Source organism: Camelus ferus, chromosome 10 (genome assembly GCF_009834535.1).
Source record: "Camelus ferus isolate YT-003-E chromosome 10, BCGSAC_Cfer_1.0, whole genome shotgun sequence".
Lineage (NCBI taxonomy): Eukaryota > Metazoa > Chordata > Mammalia > Artiodactyla > Camelidae > Camelus > Camelus ferus.
In genome coordinates this window covers 22,472,283-22,495,523 of record NC_045705.1, presented here as the reverse complement: position 1 = coordinate 22,495,523, position 23,241 = coordinate 22,472,283, and the positions used below count along the sequence as shown (strand labels likewise).

The window sequence follows — 23,241 nt, the reverse complement described above, 5'->3', positions numbered from 1 at the left end:
CCACAGCCAGTAGCATCTTATGAGAGCACAGGGTGAGCAGCAGCTGCGATCTGCTGGTCACTGGCAATGCCTGGGTGAATTTGGTCACAGCTGTTGATGCGTGCCATCACTTCTGGCCAGTTCCATGAATTGCTGGTAAGACAGAGGTTGAATTCACCTGCTATTTAGAATGTCTTTTAAAAGATGACACTAAACTTTTGCATTGAAATGAAAAAGCATTGTGTATATACAAAGAGGCGAGGAAACAGTGTGCCTTTGAAAATAGTGAAGCAAGTATCTATCATTGGAGAATGACTGCAATCTCGTATTTTCTTGCAAAGCATGAGGCAAGCACCTTAAAGGACTTAAGAGAAGATGAGATTCCATAAATAGCTGAAACTATGTCACATTTTGTTTCTGAGATAGAAGCAAAAGAGTGCCACTCACAAACTGGGAAACACAAGGGAAGGTGAGTGAAAATGCCAAGTGTGTTGCAATAATCAGAATGTCCAAACAGCAGGAACCAGGGGTGACCCATTCGCGGAGCTCCAAGTAAAACTGACTAAAATACAGTACTTAAGTTAAAAAAAAAAAGCAAGTCAAAAAAACTACAAAAATAGACAAGTATGAGCTCATTAACCTCTATGTACCCACGTGTGTGTGTGTATAAATCCATCTTAGGGCTGAACTGATATGTACTAGACAGTTAGTAGTAATTCAGAAAAGAGGAGAGAAATGTAAACAGAGGATGAAGGAAGATTTTAATGTTTTATTGTAACGACTTCTAATGTGCTTGAAATTTTTATAATGAGCATGTATTCAATGCATTATTTTTGTAATATTTTTAATTCAAGAGGATTAGAGTGAAATAATACATGTACAGGCTTGGCACCCTGCCAGACAGAACAAACCTTCAATGAGTGGTAGCCATTATTACAGTCCATGTTTCCTGAGAAATATGACATAGATGTTTAACTTAGGATCCTAACCCTTAAGGAGTTTACAATCTAGTAGGATTAGAGACTAAAAGAGGTAGGAGATATATATAGGTACATATCAAGATATGTATATATACATACACCAAGATACGTGTATATATACCAAGGTATGTATATATACATGTATACACGTGTATATATATGTAGTATGTACATATATGTGTCTGTAGGCAGTATGACACGATAAAGTTGTTGCCTAAAGACACAGAAGAAATGTCTTGTTAGAATCTCAGAAGCCTAGAGCAAAAAGAGCCTGAGAACACCAACATACGTACCCCAGCATTTTATCTGGGTAGCTAAAGATAAAGAAGCAAGCTAGGACGTGCGTCATCACCTCTGAAACCTGATCAAGAATGACCCATCCATTAAACATCCCCAATGACAGGTTATCCATCTTTGCTGAGGCCCTGTGATATCCCCAGAGCTCTGTTCCCATGAAGGTCGTAGATCCATCAGTATGTCTCACATTTAGGAGCGTCTCCAAAACACCACTTGCGGGAGAAGTGTTTCTGTTCTTCCCAGATAACGACAGAGGTAAACAACCCCATTTCCATCACTGGATCATTCCATCCTTCAAGGGCAAAGAACAAGTTCTACCCAGCTTCGTGCCCTGCTAGACCACGGCACGGCGCCCTGAGGTGGCAGAGCTGGTGCCACACGAGTGAGCAGTCAAATTAAGCTTCGAGAATAGTTTTCAAGGTACCCAGAGACAAAAGGGAAAATGATATTCTCATGCTTGGAAGCTAGGGCTCCTCCCTGGAGAAGACTTTTGGAAGAGGGCATGACCTGAGGCACATGTGCCTGATGGAAGGCAAAGGGCACTTCTCCCCTTCAAACCCAGCACCCCTCTCTTGGTACCTCCTTTCTTCCTGCAAATTCACAGGAAAAGAAGACAGCAGCAGACCATGTGCATTGCTGGTCTGAAGGGAAGAGGAAGTGAGAAACTCAAGGAAGGCTGGACACTCACTGAACAAAGGAGAAGGACAGCTGGCAGGCAAAGTGTCTTAAAGGAATCCAAGAGTTATAAAGTGACGCAGAGCGTAACTTTCAAAAGACTTCAGAGAAGAAAGCAGAGGACGAAAATTTCTCCAGAACCAGCTGGCCGCTGGCATAGACAAACCCTGCTCCCAGCCACCTGCGGACAGAACTCAAGTTGTAAAACCTTTTGATGGGAAGGGAGGAGGAATTGTGGGGCGGGAAGGGGAACCAAAAAGAACAATGACTACGCTGTAGGGCAGAGGAAGGGGGACTTTCAGGGTGGAAATTTCAACACACAACTCCCAAGGCAAACTTTCAGACAGCTTCTCCAGCTCACAGGGCCAGGGAAACTTCCAAGCTTAACAGTTACTCACGGAAGCAGGTGGCTTCTGGTGTCACCCGCCACCTGCCTTTTACCTGCTTTCTCAGCCTGTCTCTCCCAAGGGAACCAAATCCACAATCTCAAACTTTACCTGCTTTCACTATGACACAAGGGGGAAGCGAGTGGGAAAGGCCAGTGCTGAGGTCGTTTCTAGCTAAGAATGTATTTTCACATTGAACTTGTGAGGCTGCAGAAACAGAAAGCAGAAACCTGATGACGAAAAAGCCCCTGGGAGGAGAAGACCATCCTGAGCCATGGCATCTGGTGGATGAGCAGTAAGAATGCTCAAGATGAGTGGCGAAGGGGCAACTCACACACACTGGGGGTTCTCAACAGGGGTACTCAAGGGGCATGGTTTTGCCCCTAGAGGACATTTGGAAACATCTGGAGAAATCGTTGGTTGTCACAACTGGGGGAGACAGGGAGGCAGGTAGGAGGAGGCTGCTACTGGCACCGAGGACCAGAGATGCTGCAAAATATTTTACAACGTACAGGACAGCCCCTCACAACAAAGAAGTACCCAGCCCACATGCTGACAGTTCCGAGGCTGAGGGGGCTTCACTAGATGAGCCCCATCCCTGCAGCCATGTCCAGAAGCCCTAACAATCCTACCTGAAATAAACATCTGCCATTCTTCTGACCAAGCGGTCACCCTGTCACAAAAGTCCATGTACCCTGGCGGGCAATACTAAACATCAAGCAGGTGATGTGACAGGCAAATGCTCCACCCTCAGAGAACCTGGCTGCTCTCCCAAGCAAGCATTTTTAAGGGCACCCCTTAGGATCCCAGAGAGTAGATTCTTTCACCACAAATACAGTGAAAGACAGACACTTACACACACACACACACACACACAAGCTGCCATCTTAAAACCTCCCCAGTTGTCAGATAGACGCAGTGGCAAAAACAGCTGCCCAGTTAGGATTGCCCAGTGCATTTCCAAAATATTCCAAAGAGAGAAAGAAAGAGGAAAAGAGAGCAAATAGGACAACTCCACAGCCAAAAATAGATTTGCCCCTGAGGCTATCTCATAGCTTAAAAACAACTCAATAAGAAAAGGGGGGAATGTAAATATAGAGCCCAACGAATGAAAATGAACCCCCGTGTAACTACAACTCAGGTCAAGAAATGGCTCGGCGGCCTGCGGTATCTCCCTGCGGGGCGTGCCTCTCCCATGCACACAGCCAAAATACTGCTGCTATTTTGAAAGTTCCATCTTTACCCAAGGTCTGAGACTTATTTTATGTATTTACCATGAATACCAACTGCTGCGACCACAGAGTGAACGGATTTGGGAAGGGGGACTGTTTATGGAAACAAGCTCATGGGCTGTTAATTCACAGAAGCACGTACGCCCGAGGAAAGGCGTGGAGGCGCCACACAGGACGCCTGGAAATGGCGAGAAAGCACAGGTGGGGGCTGAGAGAAACCTGAGTTAGTATCCAGCACCCTGGGTGTAGATGACCTCTCGTGAACCACAAAGTGACTTCCCGTCACACCACACCACTGGAACAATTCAACAGGACCGTGTGTTTCAACGGGGAGCAAAGCACCTCACACACAGGAGACGGTCCACAAACACTGGCTTCCCTTTCTTCTCCTTGTCCATGAAAAGAGGCAAGTTTGAAAGGGCTGCAACTTTCATAGGAAATTATTTGATTAGAAACTGTCCTCATTCCCAAATTCTCTAGACTGTTTTATGAAGGTGACAATCCAAGCCCATTTTCAGGTCACCCAGGTGACTGTGACAACAAGACATCTCCACCAGTCCTGGAGGCCCAGAACGCACCGCCCTGCCCTTGCCTGCTTACTCACATCCCCGTCTCTCCCTCACTTATCACAAGGTGAAAGGCCTAAGTGGACTGTCAGGAAAAAACACCTCCCACCCCAGTAGGGCGCCTTCGTCCATCTCTTTGAAGACGAAAAGCAACGAGGTGTGTTTATTTGTACTTGGTGCACACAGTCTCATCGACCGGCCTGCGCTGCACGAAGCCTTTCAGTTCGTTAAAAAAAAAAATTGCTAAAACCCACCCATTCACAACACTAAGCAGACCTTTCCAGGAAAAAAGGTCAGCACCCACACTCCTGGGACACACATGGGGGAAATCAAGCCTCTTCCCTGACAGACAGAGAATGTCAGGGAGTCCGACGAGAAAGGTCAGCCAGGAAGGAGGTGAGCGGTCTGGCCACCATTAGACGCGCCCCACCTCCCACCACTAAAACCCACCAAGTCCACCCTGAGAAGGAAAACTGGACGTCAGACAGGCTGAGTCTTTATCACAGGATACATTAAAAAAACAATAATGGTCAAAATCAATGCTTCACTTCCCTAATATGAACAATAAAAACAAAGGAAGAAACATGCACACAGACACACACACACACATACACAGACACACACAGACACACACACACACACACACACACACACACACACAAGGCCTTTAAGAAGATTCCTGAATAACAAAGGACCCCAAATTGCTCTTGAAATGTCAGTGCTCCTCCAGGCCTACAAAGACCCGGAACTTCGACTAGGGCTCCACTCTGACCCCCAGCTTTGTTCACAGACTATCAAAGGGAGACAGAAATTTGAAGCACCGGCTTTTATAACCTCCTTTCTCATACCAACTTCCCAGAAGAGGACTGAGGCATAGGATGTAGGGGTAGAGGCGTAGGGTCTTGGGCTCCCTGTGAACCCCACACTGGAGCCCAGGTGCACCCAGCCGGCATCAGGAACACTGACCAGCCCTGTTTCTAGTAACACTTCAGGTAAAAGTGGAATCCCTGTTAAAAAAACGATGTTTAATGTAACACGAAAAATGCACACACCCCAACCTACCTAGAGGTTTCTAAACCAGCAACTAATGGTAAAAGGTGAGTCAAAGCCACACAAGCTCGATGACCACAGATAACAGAAAACCACCACCTGTGTCAGCCCCCACAACTATTTTACTTATTTTAGCCCTATTTTATATGTACACACACATATTAAATAACCAGTGCTGACCAGAGAAAGACAAAATTAACTTTACAGCTATTTTTACAGAGATGGAGACTCAACTAAAGCAACCAAGTACCAACTGGAAGATGCAATAAATAACAGTTTCTACTGGGCCACAAGCAGCTCTCTGAGGACACCCACAAGACCTGGCTTCCAGACTGCCCTACTTGGGTGTTATCAGGGGATACACGCAGTTATGCAAATTGAGAGCATGAATCTGGGCAAGTCTTTGTGTCCCAGGTGTCCTGGAAATCTGCCTGTCCTAACAGCCTCCAAATACTCACTCATGCCTACCTGTGACTGCCAGCGCCCCCTTGGAACTCTCTCCCTGACTTGGCCCAATAGTTCAGGAGCAACAGGGTACTCTGACCCAGACCTGGTTAAAAATCCACAGCAGCCACCAGCATTCCACCCTCACTGGAAGCCACAGCAAACCCACAGACATCTAAACGGGAGTGTCCGAGGCGTGGGGATGATGTCATAGGCCTGAGAGTGGGGGAAGGCTGCCCAGTGGATTCTGAAGATGGTTAGGACCAGGGACTTCAAGGAAGGAGGATTTCTCTTTCCAAGTGCACACCTGGCAGGGAGGTGGAAGTTCAGAATTAAGGGAGCCTCAACTTTCCCAGTAAACACACCACCAAAGACACCTTCATAGCAAGTAGTTAGCATTCAGGAAAATCAGGCATTAATTAGACACGTGGATGGCACAAACGTCAGGTAAGCCAGTTTCTGCTGAAGAAAGTTCACTGGGCCCTGTCACCCACTTTTCTGGGCATCAGCGGCTCACAAATAAACATCAGGGGGCCAAGGGCCTGCTGACCCCAGGAGGGGCAGCTGACAGCTGTGGCCAGCATACAGGGCAGAGAAAGGGAGCATGCCCAAAACAGCAGGAAAGTTCCTGGGAACAGTACACTGCTCCTGGGGACCTCAGGATGCACACGCTATGGCGATGCCAGGTTCATCAGAGGGCCAGCAGGTGAAGCCAGGGTCCTTTCCCAGGGCACCTCGCCCATCACGGCCTTCACTGTAGGGCGAACGGGAGTGAGCAGATGATTTAAATAGATGTTCTGCTCCCAGAATCAGTGCGATAGATTAATAATTCCCAGGTCCGGCCCTGCTTCATCTCTCTTTGCCCACACCACAGTCCTAGGGAGGAATGGAAGGAAGCGGCGATACCAGCCGCCCAGCAGTCCAGGAAGGGAAACTGAGGCATGCGGTGCACACAAGAGACCCTGAAGAGGCCCTGAGGAGGCTATCACAGCCCCGAGCGCCCCGTGTTTGGGATGATGGGATGAGGGAAGCGTTCTCTCCTCTTTCCTCCCCTCCTCCTCCCCTACACAACACACACACACACACACACACACACGCACGCACACGCACGCACACACACACACACTCTCCTCTCCAGCTACGCCCAATCGGGGCAGCTGCCGGGCTCCCCAGAGCGGGACTGCACACAAAGCCCCGCCCGCGCACACACAACACACCACAAGCCGGCGCGCACGCCCACACAATAGGATCGCGCGCACCCCGCCGCGGCCCCTCGCCGGGGTCCCGGCCAGCCCGGCGCCGGGGTCCGCCCTCCGTGCACACCCGCGCGGGGAGACGCAGCCCGGGCACGGGGAGAGGGCACGACTGCAGCCCGGCTGCCACGCCCCGCGCCCCGCGCCCCACAGAAAGTTCGCCGGACGCCCCCGACTCACCCGCGGCGCTGCTCAGCAGCAGGCACAGCGGCCCCAGCAGCCACATGGCGCGGCCGCCGCTCCCGCTGCCCGGCGCTGTCGCTGCCCCCGCGGCCTCGGCGCTGACCCCGCCCCTCGCCGAGCTGGCCCCGCCCCCCGCTGTCCCTCCTCCCGCCCGCCCCGCCCTCCTCGGCCCGGCCGGCCCCGGCGCAGCTCCGCGAAGTTTTGCTAGCGTCCCGGCTGAGCGCTGTGCCAGCGTCTTGCTCCTGGTGTCCAGGTTCGGAGAGGCCGCAGAGGGGGCCGCGGAGGACTTGGCCCTGGAGACCTCTCGCCGCCAGCCCCCTCTGGCTTCGGTGATCTCGTAACAGCCGGTGCTCTGTTCTTGGCTTCTTTCTTTTCCCTCCCCCTTTTGCACCTCCAACGTCCGAGGATGCAGCGCTCACCATCTCCTCAGACCCAAACTTGAGTTCTTCACTTAACTACAAAGTGATTCTACTCCAGGGAGAGGGGAAAAAGTTGGAAGGAAGGGCTAAATATTATGAGAAAGTATGTATTTTATTTTTAGTAGCGAGAGTGGAATACGACAGTGCTTCTCAAACTTTCACATGCATCCGACGCACCAGGATCTTAAAATGCTGGCTCTGACGCAGTTGGTATGGGCTGGAGCCTTCGATTCTGCTTTTTAAATAAGCTTTTAGGTGATTTGGAGACTGGTGATGAGCCACCCGTGAAGTAGGGAAGCTAACACCCTCAAGGCACAGAGCATTGCCCCGTGAGTTATTTCCTCTGGGTCTTTCTGGATCTTGTCTGCCGAGACCAGGGGAACGTTTGGGCCTCAATTTGCAGAAAAGGAAAGTAAGTGTGAAAGCAAAAGTCCAAATACAAAAAGAACAGCTGCTCCAGTGCAATCGGGGCTCCACGATTGATCTGGTGACAATTCCCAAAGGATTTAGACGGAGGAAGAATCAATGACACTTTAGTGATCCACTCTGCAGCCCCTCCCCTCCCAGGAAAAAAACCAAAGCAAAAAAAAAAAAAAAAAAAAGTGCAAATAATAGTCACAAACTGGAAATGTCCATCAACGAGGAATGGATAAACAAATTGCCTTCTATCATTGAATGCGACAACATGAATGAGTCTCAGAAAATGGCTAAGAGAAAGAATACGGCCTCCAAGGGTACATTCTGTTTGATTCCATTTATAAGACATGAACGGTGGGGGAGGTGGGGAGGAGGGAAGCAAAACTGTAGGGACCAAAATCAGATCAGTAGTTAACCACAATCCCGGCCTCAAGGAGAAGGATGAGTGAAAAGGGGCCCGAGGGAACTTTCTGGGGCAGTGGACTGTTCCGCATCTTGATTGTGGTGGTTGTTACACAACTTAATACATTTGTCAAAACTCAGATAACTGCATCTCTAAAACCCACACCTAAAACAAGTGAACTTGACTGTATACACGCTGTACCTGTTTAGAGGAGCAGGGAGGGTGTGGGGGCTGGGACTGCAGGTGAGGGAGGTTGCACAGCAGATTCCTGCATCAGATTTGGGATACACTGGAGACAACCTGGAGGATACTGAGATTCAATGCCTTTGCTTTTTAATTATCTGCTCTGGTCTGGAAACGAAGGCTAAAGTGGATCAGGTCAAAATTTAAAAATACCAATGACAGTTCAAGGTAATGAGAAAATGTAATGTGATGTAGAAAGGTTTAGCAAGTTCCATATTACAAAGTAGTTTGTCAAGTAAGGAAAACATAAATAGAGAAATTCTCCAAAAGATTTAGCATCAGGGTGCTTTATCCTAGAATCCATGAACTTTAGGGAGACTATCTCATGGGCTTCAGGGAATTTAAACCTCCTAAAATTTTATGCAGATTTCTGGCATGTGTGGGTATGTGCGTTTCTCCAGGAAGCACGTTGCAGTGAGGCCCCTGGCCTCTGATAATGACATACAAGAAGGCAAATAATTTCTCCTACAGCTGCTCATTTGCCTCCAGACATTAAGAATATGGACAATGGGCCTGACCCAGGGCCATCGTTCTTGTGTCCTTGTGTTCCTTTGGGCATGTGAACTTCTACTCTAGGAATAATTTAGTATGCCTGGATTGCTTTCCCATTCTCTGTCTCTCTGTCTCTGTCTTCGTCTGTTTCTGTCTCTCTCCCTTTTACATACACACTCACTTCTTTTAAATAGATTAATGTCTTTGAAATCATTCTGACAATGTAAAGCCCTCTTTACATCCAATGGTTGTTTTTGTACTTACATTGAATCACTCCCAACCTCCTCACCATATAAGCTGGGCAGGAGGTAAAACCATACTTCATACTTTATTACTGTCCTCCTTCCCAGTTCTTTAGAATTCTATCAGAAGCCACACACTAGCTCTGTGACTTTGGTTATTAGCCTCTCTGAGCCTTAGTTTCCTTATCTGTAAAATGGGGATAATAAAAGCACCTGGATCTGAAGGTTGCTGTCAAGACTAAATGAGACACTGTATGTAGTCTTTGGCATGGCATGTTGCACATAGTAATTGCTCAAGAAAAGGTAGATGTGGTTGTGGTTGTGGTTGTAGTTCACACTACAAGGCAGCTGCTGTGGTAGCCAGTCTCCAAGATGGCACACAAAGATCCTTGGCCACTGGTATCCAAGTTTTGTGTGGTCCCCAGCCACACTGAATGGGGCTGGCTGATGTGTGTGACCAACAAATGTTCTGGAATTGACAGTGGGTAACCTCCAATGCTGGGTCACAAAGGACATAGCAGTTTCTTCTTTGCTCTCTTAGAGCCCTTGCTCTGGGCAAAGCCAGCCACCATGTTGTAAGGACACCCAAGCAGCCTGTGGATAGGCCCACATGGGGAGGAACTGAGCTTCCCACCAACTTGCAAGCCACCGGAATGAATCATCTTGGAAGCAGATCCTCTAGCCTTGATCAAGCCCTCAGATGACTGTGCCTGGGCCAATATCTGACTGGCTTTCATGAGAAGTCCTGAGCTGGAACCACCCAGCCACTCCCAAATTCCTGAGCTACAGAAACTGGCAGAGATAATACATGTTTATTGCTGTTTTAAGCCACTAACTTTCAGGGTGATTCTCTATGCAGCAACAGATAACTAGTACTTCTGCCCTGAAAGCCATCCATAGGATTGACTTAATAGTTCTGCAAGACCTTATAAATGACTTAACACTTGGAAAACACTTTGAATTTTGCCTGGTACATAATAAGCTCTCAAATGCTAGTTTTATTGTTATCATATTTTTAAATTATTCTCATTGCCATTACTTTTTTTCCCAAAGCACCTAGGCACCTTTCAAATTTTAAAAAATGTTTTAACTTGGAGAAGAGTAAGAATGTGTGTGGAACTAACAAGAGGGGGAAAGTCAGGGACACTAAAAATACTAGGAAAAACTTTACTTACAAAAAGTTTACTGAAAACAAGTAGGCATTAGCTTCATAAAAATCAGGCAGAGAGATGACAGGAAACGTTCCACCCCACCCAGTCACTTGTGTGGCTCACGGCTTCACAAGGGCTCTGTAGTCCCTGCCCTGTTCTCTCCCTTTCATTCACTGATTTTCATTCTTCTCTCTAGTATGTGAAGAAAACAGAAATTCACTTGAGGATACAGTCACAGAAGGCTTGTCCACTCCCAAGTATAATGGACAGTGGAATCTGCCTATTGAGAGGCTGCCTGGTGGAAGAAGATGACTACTCTCCTTCCAGAACACGCAATGCACAGCACACACATACGCATGCACACAGGCACTGTCTGCCCTTACATATTATCAGGAGTCCACAAAGTCAAATAACTGAAGGAACAGGTTTTGAGCTGGCTTGATACACCTGGGCCCCTAGCTTACTAGCTTACTAGCTCTGTGAGGCTAAGAAAGTCACTTTACCTCCAAGTGTCAGTTTTCTGCGAAATGGGCACAACAGATGTACCCACTTCTTAGGGTTGTTGCATGAAGCAAGAGCAACCATCGATTCCTGTACTTATTTGACAGTTATTGAGAGAAATGTGTCAAATACTGATCTAGACTTGGTCACTGCAGTGAGCAAACACTTTCCTATCTTCACAGAGCTCCCAGTCCAACTGGGGGGATGGGCACATAGCACAGTGACGTGTAATGCAATGCCCAGAATCATAAGGGCTCTGTGAAGTATTCAGCAGAGTTCCTGACTCACGGCACAGCCCTGGCTTGTTCAGCTCATATTTGTATTACTGAGGAGGGACCTACATGAGAGGAGAAAGTAATACCAGGAAACAGAAATTCACAGGAGGCAACCTCTGAGATGGCCCTCAGTGATCCTACTTCCTGGAATTCACACTCTAACGTCATCCTCTCCTTTGAGTATTCCTGGACCTAGTAACTCAATTCTAACAAAGAGAATAGAGCAAAAATTATGGATGCTACTTCCAAAAGTAGGTTACTGCAACACCAAGGCTCCTCTCTTTCTCTTTCTTCCCCCTACCCCACTCTCTCTCTCTTGCCAACTGCCAATTTATAATTGCCCTATGAAAAGGCTCAAATGGCAAGGAACTATAAAGTCCTCCAGCCATAGTTAGTGAGATATCAAGGCCCTCAATCCAACAGCCCGCAAAGATCTGAATCTTGCCCACAACCACATGACTGAACTTAGAAACAAATCTATCCCCAGTCAAGCCTTCAGATGAGACCACAGCCCTGGCTGACAGCTTGACTAACAACCTCATGAGAAACCTTAAGACAGAGGAACTCAGCTAACTGTGCCCAGATTCCTGTCCCAGAAAAACTGGAAAATTATATATGTTTGTTGTTTTAAGCCACTAAGTTTTGAAACAATTTGGTATACAGCAGTAGCTAACTAATACAAAAGCCTTACCTTAAACATTGAATCTGTGAAAATTCACATCATTGAATCCAACTTACTCATTAACCTGAAAAAGGCAACAGGAGAGAATTATCATTAATCAAGTGTTTATATCAGACATCGTACATTTGTGTTCACATTTGTCTTCACAACAATCTCTGAGTTAGATCTTAAGATCTCTTTGGCACAGATGTCAAATCTGAGGTGCAGAGAATTTAAGTGGCTGGCCCAAAATAACGAGATTTGAGGCCAGATCCTTCTGATTCCAAAGGCTTCCCAGAATACCATGCTGAAGCTCACTGCCTTCAATAGCAAAACGACTCCCAATTTACAAAACCCGGAATGTATTTGAAAAATAATGTGCTCACTGGGTTTGGGACTAGAAAGGTAAAGATGTGCAGCCCATCAAATAGAACTTGATATATTATGTAATACAATTCAACTCCCAGAAAACATTTCTGGATGCAGCTAATTATAGTAATCCCCACCCTCAAAAAATGCTGAGCATGAGAGTTCTCCTGGCTAGAAATTAAAGTCATCCCAAAGCTGCCAAATGTATAGATATATTTTTAAATTGTCATACTAATCTACAGAAAAATACTGCTGGGAATCAACAGAGTTCTTGTAATTCATGTTTAATATAGTCACTAGCTTGAGGAAGAGAGATCTGCTGACATTTATTAATGAAAAATTTGTACCATCTGAAAGGATGAAAATTTTACCCCTCATTAAAAAAAAATGCAGCTTGTTATTTATCTTAATGCCTCAGTTTTACTGCCTCTTGAATGAACTTGTCTACACCCTTAAAAGGGTTATTTTTCATTTGTGACCAGTCCTGGAACCAAGGAACAATTATATGAAAAAGAATTTAACCTGCAATTTATCAACAGGGCCACATTGCCAGTTTTCATCACAGGCACAGTTTGTTGTTGTTGTTTTTTTTCTTTCTTAGTTGGAGGAAAAAGTTAGATTCATTAAATGTGTAAACCTACTCTTGGTCTATCAATTTGAGAGGAAAAAACTGTCCTCGCATTGCACAGATCTGCAGTGTGCAACATGGTAGCCTCCAGCGACACATGGCTGGGTGCTGCTACACTGAGCACATGAAATGTGGCTATTATGAGAGGCATTAAGTATAAACCCATGCTGGATTTCAAGGACAGTATGAAAAAGAATGTAAAAATCTCAATAATATTTACACTGACCACATGTTGAACTATAGTATTTAGATATACAGGTTTAAATAAAATAATAGTAAAATTAACTCCACTGGTTTCTTTCTGCTTCTGTGGAAAAGTTTAAATTTCATATGTTACTTGCATTTGGGGTTCACAACATCTTTCTTTTGCAGGGCATTGATAGAGGTAATACTTTATCTGGTGAATGAATACATGACCCTGTCAGCTTGCCTTGTCGTCACTGAATGTAAACCCACTCGAAGATCATTGACTTGAAAGAAACTTTTTTCCTCCCACTTTCTCCATCTGAGGAACTCAATCCCTCTTAACTTTATGTTCTAGTCATCCCAGCCAACTGAAATAAAAGTGATTTTAATGTCATAATTTCAATATAACAAATGCACCACAGGGTCAAGAAGAGTGGGTGGGGGGAGATGAATAGACAGGAAAGAAACTGTCATTAAAAACATTATGAACATTTGGCACTTGAGTTTTGAAAAGAACCCAGCACTGAATAAGAGCTCCATTTTCAGTAGGGAAATTTATGCAGTAATTAACTAACAAGCCAAAAGTGATAGGAGACACTCACTCATGGATAAATGGGAGAAAATGTTCCCAGCATGCCTAGGTCTGATCCTCTTCCCCAGGTAACGAACTCTCATTCATAGACAAACAGGCAAGCAGTAGATTTTAATAAGACTGCTCAAAAACAATCATCTGGAAGGTAAATAGATTTACATTTTTAATCTGACATTATTGGAACATTTCCCCTGTACCATGAAAACTCTGCTTTAATAATTTAAGTTGTTTTTCTCAGTGCACCTCAGCCTACTTCTTTTAAACACCTCTTCATTTCAAGCTAGATTCTTTGGGCTTGATTGATTTTAATGTTTAAAAGCTTAATTTGGGGCACTGTTTATTGCCTAATCTGGGGCTGATGCTGTGTGGGTTTTTAGTTCAGCCCTGGGACAGGGGCAGAGATGGTTTTTTTTAATCTTCAGTGAATTCCCACACCAGTTTGGAAGAAAAAGAACAAAAGGGGCAGGGAAGGGAAATTTTTTATGGTTTCCAGGCCCCTTCAACATGCATGTAATGAAAACAAGGTAGAATTATACGTATTGTTTGGTTCTGTCAGACACTGATCATAGCTCTTTGAAAATAGCTAGCACCCTCTCCCTTGTTATTCAAGCCAGAAATCTGAGGATAAGCCTGGACTTTCATTCCCTCCCCAGCATGCAGTCACCTAGACTTGTAGATTCTATCTACTTCGCCCGAATCCAATTCATGCTTCTCCGTCCCTCCTGGCCCTCCCACAGTTCAGATCCCCATGCACCTCTGCCTGAGTTGCTTCAGCCTTCTTCTAACTGGCCTTCTCAGGTCTTGTCTTGCTGCCACTCTGCTTAAAACCTCTATGGTTCCCTGTTGCCCACAGGACAAGTTCAAACTTCGTCAGCTTCTGCTCAGGTGGACTATTGTGGGGGCTGGAGGCAGAGACAGGGGTAAGGCTGAGGCCAGAGGAGTGGGCAGGAGATTTGGGGCATGTTAAGGAGTTTAGTAGTTATCCTATGAGCAACAGAGAGTCACAATGGTCGGTTTTAAGCAGGGATGTGCATGAACTGATTTGCACAGTGGTTAAAAGCAAGAATTCTGGAATCAAACTTAAATGCAAAGTCTGACCATGCCACTTAGCTGTGTGTCCTTGGTCAAGTTACTTGACTTTTCTGAGCTGGTTTTCTTCAACTATAAAAGCGAGGTTAAGATCCTAATAAGACAGGTTAAGATAAGATAGGATTTAGGTAGGTTATCTAAATCAGGTAGTACTTAGCATACTAAGTAAGCACCCAACTACTCATAACTAGTATTACTGTCTTCATACATGTCTTCCAACAAGCCCTCGATGAGCCCTCAAGACTGAGTTAAGCCTCATTCCTGTGTGCTCTTGGAACATCTGGTACTTATCCCTGTTTGCAGGATTTATGAGTCTGTATCTCAATTGTCTATTATTGTGTCATTTCCCCCACCAAACCATTGCTCCCTCAGGCTGGGAACTCGGGCTGAAGTGTGGCAAGAGTTCCTTTGATATTTCCGAAAGGAACGAAGACATTACTTAAATTGCTTCCTACTATGATTCACATGATCTCTTTGTCCTGTCTTTATTTCCACCCTATAGTTGAGGAAACAAAGGCTCAGAGAAATCAAGGTTTAAGCCCACAGTCCTACAGTCAGTAAGCGCCAGAGCTGCAGCTCATCCTTGGCCTCGTCCCTCACCAGGGCTGGGCAAGAGGAGAAGCTGCGAGCAGCGACACCCTCTAAAATGACCATCCACGAGCAGGATGGGTGTCCTCACTAAGCTTCGTGAAATGGCCAAGTGAAGGAATAAAACATTTCAGCTGGAAAAACAACAGAAAGCCAGAAATCAACGCCAAACCTACCAGAAATCATAATAGCATGAAACAGCACCGCACACGCAAAAGGCAATAAACTCCAGGACACACAAAGTCAAGTCACCTTGGCGATGCCTGTGCCCTCGTGGCCCAGCCAAGGAGGGACTGAATTTAAAAGAGAACTGGAAGGACTTTTGCCCCCAGGAGCCCATCTCACGAGGTGTGCTAACCCCCTGGCCAGGTTCAGCTCCCAGCCACATAACCACGAGTCTGATCCCAGCAAGATGCCAGGGTAATTACAATGACCACTTCCGAGGGGGAAAAGATCAGGCCGTGGTAATGCTAGAACCTGTCCACGTAGGCCAGTTGGCTCAAATCTCTCAGCAAGGAGCCAATGAAGCCAAAGTAGAGGTTGATACTGTTATGGGCCAGTTGACTTTGCCCTGAGGGGAAAAAAAGAGTTCTCAGGTCACTGGCTAGAATCCTCATCCTGCTCAGTTGATCTGCCAAGGCCATTATTTGGGATCAAAAATGGATTGGGTAAGAGAGTCTGGAGAACTGAATGCCAATTTGGAGAACCAGGGCTGAGAGTCAGGCAGCGTAAACCAATACAGCCAGCCGCCTGTGGGGATAAAGACACTGAGACCCCAAGCGCCCCCTACATCACCCCCGCCACCCAGTTCCTCCCCAAAGCACGAGTGAGAAGTGGCTGGAAAGAAAGGGAAGCACAGAAACCAGCAGTTTCCAATATTGAGGGGACAATCTGATTGCACAGGATTTGCTAAATGTGTAACCAAATGAGGCAATGTTTATCCGTCTGTATATTTTTCCATTTAAATAAAATAGCAAATGAGAAAAAAAAATCTCAACATGCATCTTGAATTTAAGTTCCAAAATTGGTCTTCCTAGGATAGAAAAGTTTTTCCGCAAAAATCATAAGAGCAGATATTTATTGAGTGTTTTCTTAGTTGGGATTCCCCCGAGCAGGGCCTGAAACAAGGACTTGGGTCAGGGAGTTTAGTGGGAGGTGATCCCAGGAAGCAGTAGGGAGGAAGACAGGGGGACGACGGCCAGTGGGAAAGTCAGTGAAAGGTGCATTTGTGGAGCTGGTTAACACAATCAGCAACTGAGTTTCAACCCAGTGTGGACTCTCTGGGATCCGAGGAGACCACACCTCAAATTATCCCTCTGACTTGGGGACCAAGACATCTATCCATGGACTCCTGTCCCCCACTGGTGAGCGTTAACCCTCTGAGCTTCCCAGTTGCCCCACTTTGGAAAAGACCCCGAGGCAGCAAAGCTGAGAGCCAGGGTGACACCAGAGTTTGGGCCCAGCCAGAGTGTGTGGGGAAGCCGCCCACCACAGCCACAGCCCAGATCCTACCAGGGCCAAGTGGTGAGGCTTCTGATACACCAGGTACCTGCCATTCCACAGGTAGGTCCTATTCTTTTCCTTATTTTCAGAAGAAGAAACTGTGAGGCAGGAAAGGGAAAGTACCTTATGCAAGGTCACAGAAACAGGAGATGGCTGAAGATTCCAACCTGCTTTATCCAACTCCGAGCTGGAAGCAACTAACCATGTGAAAGTATTGCCTATAATGAAACTTTGGAAAAGAACAAACAAAGCAACCTTCTGTGGATGGGATGGGAATGAGGAAGAAATAATAGCAGAGCAGATTTTGTATATATATTCCCTTCTTATTATGGAAATAGGGCCACAGATATTTAAAAACTCTTAAAAATGCCTTCTAACAACTTAAAGAGACAGAATCATAGACAATTCTCTACCCCAAACACTCAAATATACTATATGTTTAAAAGCACATTTGTTGCCCATTATTCCAATGAAAGCCCAATGGATACTGATGTCCCATGCCACAGCTCTCACAAGGCTGAGGACCAATTATTTAATGCAATCCTTTATGCAGTCTATGACTCTTCTCAGCATGGATTTTTAAAAAAGAGGTCAAGAACACTGCTTTCTTTGAAACGAAACAAAAATGCTACGGGTAAAGTTATCAACAGACATTTAGAGAGAGGAGCAGAGCTGACGGAGCCTTGTTCAGCTGGTCTACTGAGAGTCAGTGTGAATGAGAATTAGAACTGGGGGTGAATTTATCAGCAAGTCCCTCAACCTACTGGGAATGTAGGGTAATGTTATGCATATGATGTGCCAGCCATCCAGACAGCTAAGCAAACATGGAGCTCAGAAACATTAGTCTGCTGTCAGGTTCCAGGTAAATGGTCTCCTGGGAGGCAAGGGGAGGCTTTTTACACAGACCATAAAGCCGCCACAGTGACACAGTTCCTCTCATTAGAGCTCTTCTCACCAGTGTCACGCCCTGTGTCAACCTGATTTCACTGGAAGATTCTGTAGGTGAATTTAGAGTTTCTGGGCCATGATTGAGACCCAATTGGTACTCTCATTCTTTGCTCCTGGGCTCCCCTGTCCAAGTTTTCTGAAACTTGATGTCTGTCCTACTTTAGATGAGATGGAAAGGAGGCGTTCCTGTGGAGACTGGACCTCTGCTGGGTAAATCAGAATTAGGAAACCACTATCCATAATTTTCTACTAGTGGAAGAAGAAGAAAACCCCCAAAACCCTCAGAGAATGCTTTAAAGGTCTAAGATATCCAAAGAGGAAGAGGTGTGTAGGGTTGTGACAGTAGAAGAGACAGTAATTGTTCCTACTTGTGACACCATGGAAGCCATTACACCGTAAGGTCAGTCCCTAGGGGAAGTACCATTTGATCAAGCCCAGTCCAGAGAGACAAAAAGTAATTTATAAGTTCTTAACTGGAGACGTTCGGAAATTAAAAGGATTCTGATTTGTAAAATCTCACATACACCCAACATGCCTCATGATTTCTTTTCTTCCAGTTTCCATATATACCACACACTGTCTAGCACCCTCTTCCTGAAATATCCTGGAAACCTTCCTTATGACCATCTGTTCTGCACATATTTACTCTTTTCCCCTTCCTATGGTGGGGGAGGAGACTTCCCACCCCACTGAGGTTGGGCTGGGCCAAGTGACTTGCTTCGGCCAATGGAGTATCAGCAGGTGTAACAGCAGCAGAGACCTTAAATTTGCTGTGGGTTTTGACTTGACCTGGTTTGCTCTCGTGATCTACCGTGAGAACACATCCTGCTCATTCAATATTGGGCCCAGATCAAGAAAACTTGGGGCCGACCTGAACCCATTCACAGCCTGGAGCCAAGCTCAGGCAGCCCCAATCCTGAAGCAGAACCACCCAGCTGAGCCCAGCCACCACCAGCCTACTTTTGGCCAATACCAAATCCATGAGCAAGAGAATGAACATCATCACTAGCCACTGAGTTTGGGTGGTCTGTCCCTGGTCAGTGCATCTCTTTGTCCTTTTTTGTCTCATTCCGCCTAGTTCTAATTCACAAAAGCCCAAAAGAATGGCAGCCCCTCTTCAGAGGAGAAGGAAGGGAAAGAAATACAGTGGAGCAAAATCAGAATCTCCATTAAGACGTAGAGGGAAGAAAACAGGCTTGAACTATTTGCGTGTTGGTAACTTTTGAATTGTCACACCCATGATAATAGCTACCACTTATTTGGCCTGTGACAGGCATAGTGTTAAACAGTTTATAAATCTAAATATATCTAATTCACTCAATATCCCAAAAGGTCAGAAGAACTATCATGATTTGACGGAAAGAAAGCTGATGCTTAGAGAGGTTACATATCTTATTAGAAGGTGCCAGGGCTGGGATTAAAATTCAGGTTTAAGCAAATCCCAGTAATTACTGAGCAACCTAGGCAGTGAACCAGTCTTAAAATGAAATAGCATGCTTCAGTGTAACAAATTGGCAAAGATTAGAAACACTCTAATACCAAATATTGGCAGGAGAGCAGCATCTCATAAAATATAGGTGAGAATGTAAATTGGTGTGAACACTCTGGAAAGCAAGCTGGCAATGTTTATCAAGAGCCTGATTTGCATACCCTTTGAACCAGTAATCACCCTTCTCTGATTATATTCTAAACAAACAGAGATGCAGCTGAAGATTCATATATAAGGTGGTTCTTCAAGGCGTTGCTTATCACAGTGAAAAACTGGAATCAACTGAAATGTAAAATAGTTGCAGAATGGTTAAATAGTTGGTATTGCTACCCGCTGAAACAATAGGCAGCCATTAAAAATCATATTTTAGTGACATGAGGAAAAGCCCGTGCAGTGGTCTGAATGTTTGTGCCATCCCCAAGTCCAAAAGTTGAAATCCTAATCCCCAAGGTGACAGTATTAGGAGGTGAGGTCTTTGGGAGGTGATTAGGTCATGAGGGTGGAGCCCTCATGGATGGGTTAGTGCCCTTATAAAGGAACCCCAAGAGAGCTTCCTCCTCACCCCTTCCTACACATGAAGACACCGCAAAAAGTTGCCATCTCTAAATCAGGGACTGGGTCCTCACCAGACCACCAGTCTGCAGGTATATCGATCTTGAATCTCCCAGCTTCCAGAACTGTGAGAAAGAAATTTCAGCTATTTATAAGCCATCCAGTGTCAGGTATTTAGTTGTAAGCAGCCCAAATATGGACTAAGTTTGCCATACACTCTACATGGGAGGGAAAAAAGTAGGATACAAAACTGAATACATAATGTGACTGAATACATAATTGGAGAGTATATGTGTGTGTGTTTGTGTGTAAGATAATACAATAGAAAGTAATCAGGCATTATATTGCTGCATGGCGATTGCCATTTTCTACTGGATTTTTTATATTTTTTAAACATTTCATGTATTTCTCAAATTTTATAGAAGAAGCAAACATTACTTTTATTCCTAGAAAAACAGACTTCAAATAAGTCTGGAAAAACCAGCAACTATTTCCCCTGTGGAACAGAAGCACCATGAGGACAAATGTCTTTAGATACTTCATTCACTGATGGAGGCCCAGAGTAGCATCTGCCTCCCAACATGTGCTCAGTGAATAGATGCTGAGTGGGTGAAAGGTGTACCCTGCAGCATGTGCAAATCCAACGTGTGCGCTGAGGTGATCCACCCATTCAGAAACAAACAACAGTCATTTTAATAGGTGCCCACACTCCGTGGAGAGGACTTCAGATAAGACACAGGGGACAACTTAGCTCTCCCTCCAGAATGTCTGGGGCCTTAGTGAAGATGTGTCCAGCTGGAGGCGACTTACAATGTTAAGAGCGAGAAGTATCTGGAAGCTTCTTCCCTCACAGGTCTGGTGCCTGAATTCCCACCCAGGCTGTCAAATATCGGCACACACACTCCGTCTCCACCCAACCTGGGCTTCCACACTGGATTCTGTGCGAGCAAGAAATGAGCCACTAATCCCTTGGGATTTATTACTGCCTACCTTACCCAGGACTAACACGATGATTTTCAAATACAGAGCTATGTCACATAATGAGAGCTACCTGAATGCGCCTGGTCTTCTAGTCTCGGTCAGCCTGGAGGCCAGCCTGAGGAATGTCCCCCTGTTCCATCGCAGGCAGTCTGGAAAGCTGGCCTTCTGCGCAGTGAGGCACTTGAGATAGACATGACACGGCCCGGAATGCCTGCCCCGCCACTTACGAGCCACACGCGTGGCCTTGGATAAGTTACAGAATCCTTCTAAGCCTGTTTCCCATTTGCAAACTAAGACTGATGATTACACTTGTCTCAGGACTGTTGTGAGAATTAAATGGGATGAGGCATCTATCATAAGGCACTTGGCAGAGAATAAGCACTTACTCAGTGTTAGTTGTTGAATTCGTTCCGTTATTTTACAGTGTCTGTAATCTCTTGATCTGAAGGCTAGGATGGTGTCAGCTACATGCAATTAAAAAAAAAAAAAAAAAAGTCGGCATATCCAAAGAGGATTTAGGGTCTTTCAGGTGTGATTAGGGTTGAGGGACAAAAGACAAAAGGAGGTTACTGAGCTCCTAAAGCCACAGGCAAGAAGTGAGGGGAAAGGCCTGCTGTTCTGATATATTAAGTATCTACCTATTTACATCCTGCCGGTTCCATAGGAGAAGGCAGATTTCATGCCTTCTAATAATTCGGAAACAAAAACAGACACTAAAACAGGGATGGGGATACAAAACAGCAGAAAGTAGCTCAGAAAAAAAATCTCACCACGGGAAGCTTCCTGCAGACTTTGGCTGAGTGCTAAGCTCTCTAGTGGACTGTGCAAAAGGGCCTCGTGGGGCTGCCCAGGGCAGCTCTTCACCCCCTGGTCACGCCATTCCCAAGGGGAGGGCCGGGAGGTGAGCTGCTGGCGAAGGTGACTTGAGTGACCTGCTGGTCCCGTTCCCAGCACTGCACAGTGTGGCGTGGGTCACCCCAGGGGTCGAAGACGTGGCTGCCCGGCACTAGGAGGGAAAAAAAAACGCAGAACAAAGAGAAGCATCACATTTCTATGTTCATCACCATCACTCAAATTCAGAGGAGAGAATGTCTAAGAACTTCTCTCCAGCTTGCACTTTTTAGGCAGTTTAATTTTTTTTGTTGTTGAGCATGAACAATGAAACAGAGCGGTTTCCTGTTTCTTGGCCCCCGCTCCCCACTGCTGAGGACTTTGGGTTTGAACTGCCAGAGAGGAACATTTCAATTCTAGAAATTAGCACCACTAAAGATGCTTAAGCGTTGATGAAAACATTCCCATTTTATACTCAAGCTTTATAAAATCTTAAAGAAAAAAAGAAACAAAACCAGCCCCACGCTGCCAGGGGAAGGTAAGGTGGCAGTGAGGGATGTGCTCAGTGCAAACATGCCAACAGCTTTACAAATGAGGAATACGCGACCAGGATTAAGGGCCTGCGGATCATTTATCAGTGACAAAACAAAGACTCTTAGCCTGTGTACTCCAGTCCTTGGAGACACTCACAGGTTAAGTAACACATCTCGGAACAGTCGACAGTATTAACTCATTTATACCCACGTTAATGCTGGTAGCAGGGAATCCCAGGTGCGCACGCTCCCAACACTTGGGTGCCCCAGACAGGTGTTTAGATGTAAAACAGAGTTGGGCTTCAGGGAGACCTGGGTTTAAATCATGGTTTAGCTACTAACCAGCAAGTGACCTTGGACAGTGGACTTAATCACTCACAGCCTCGGTTTCCTTCTCTGAAAACAGGACAATCACTCCCTTGGTATCTTCACTTCTGGACAAAGAGAATAAAGGACACAAAATGACAGAGGCATTCCGTCGTGTACACAGCCAAATAAATGTGTTTGGACACTCATCCCCCCAGTCACGAGAAAGAGAGTGTACCAAAGAAAGAAAATGAGAAACTCTGGTTCACTTCCTCCTTTGTCTTCTCATACTTTCCCAACCACACCTGGGCCTTCTCTGGCTCTAAGAAGAGGTCACAGCCAAAATCAAAGAGAGACTGAAGAAATTAATTTTGGCTTGTGATTCTGAAAGGGTTGGTTTAAGAATAATTTGCACTCTTGACTTTACAGCAATTTCCCCTTAAGTGCTTATTTTGAAATCTGTGACCTCCCCATCCTGCAGCCCCCGAACCCCTAAACAAACATACTGTTCTCATTATTCTCTTAACCTCAGAGCAGCAGCCCAGGGGGAGAAACACTGGACTTCTCTGGCTGTTAAGACCACAGACCCTGTTTAGTAGCCTAGCTTCTTTGGACCTCAGATACCAGACCCCTACAAAGAGAGGATTAGAGCTGACATGAAGCTTGTTTGTCTCTGAAGCTATATTCTGCACAGCACTTAGAGATGAGAACTTCCAAGGACAAATACCTTATTTAATAACCATCCCTGCCACCCACATGCTATCATTATTTGCACAGTTTTACCTTTACTAGGACAA

At 45.7% G+C, this 23,241-nt stretch overlaps 1 protein-coding gene and 1 long non-coding RNA gene across 5 annotated transcripts in view; both read right to left on the bottom strand.

The window, feature by feature from the left end:
• Positions 1-7,160, bottom strand: part of LDLRAD3 (low density lipoprotein receptor class A domain containing 3) — a 227,311-nt gene extending 220,151 nt beyond the window's left edge. For 2 of the 4 annotated variants that reach the window (XM_032488465.1, XM_032488467.1), the window contains exon 1: positions 7,043-7,160. Coding sequence is in view for 2 of the 4 variants with exons in the window: in XM_032488468.1 (XP_032344359.1) it covers positions 7,043-7,088 (46 nt within the window). In the remaining 2 variants the exon portion in view is untranslated. The remainder of the gene's footprint in view (positions 1-7,042) is intronic. The other 2 variants (XM_032488468.1, XM_032488469.1) reach the window with 1 other exon arrangement.
• Positions 7,161-10,296: 3,136 nt separating this feature from the next.
• Positions 10,297-23,241, bottom strand: part of LOC116666346 — a 47,184-nt gene continuing 34,239 nt past the window's right edge. The window contains exons 7-15 of the long non-coding RNA XR_004323154.1: positions 22,481-22,572; positions 21,545-21,780; positions 21,161-21,238; positions 19,804-19,918; positions 19,403-19,523; positions 14,379-14,526; positions 13,635-13,762; positions 11,880-11,934; positions 10,297-10,604 (exon numbers count right to left, since the gene is read on the bottom strand). This is a non-coding gene — a long non-coding RNA (uncharacterized LOC116666346). The remainder of the gene's footprint in view (positions 10,605-11,879; positions 11,935-13,634; positions 13,763-14,378; positions 14,527-19,402; positions 19,524-19,803; positions 19,919-21,160; positions 21,239-21,544; positions 21,781-22,480; positions 22,573-23,241) is intronic.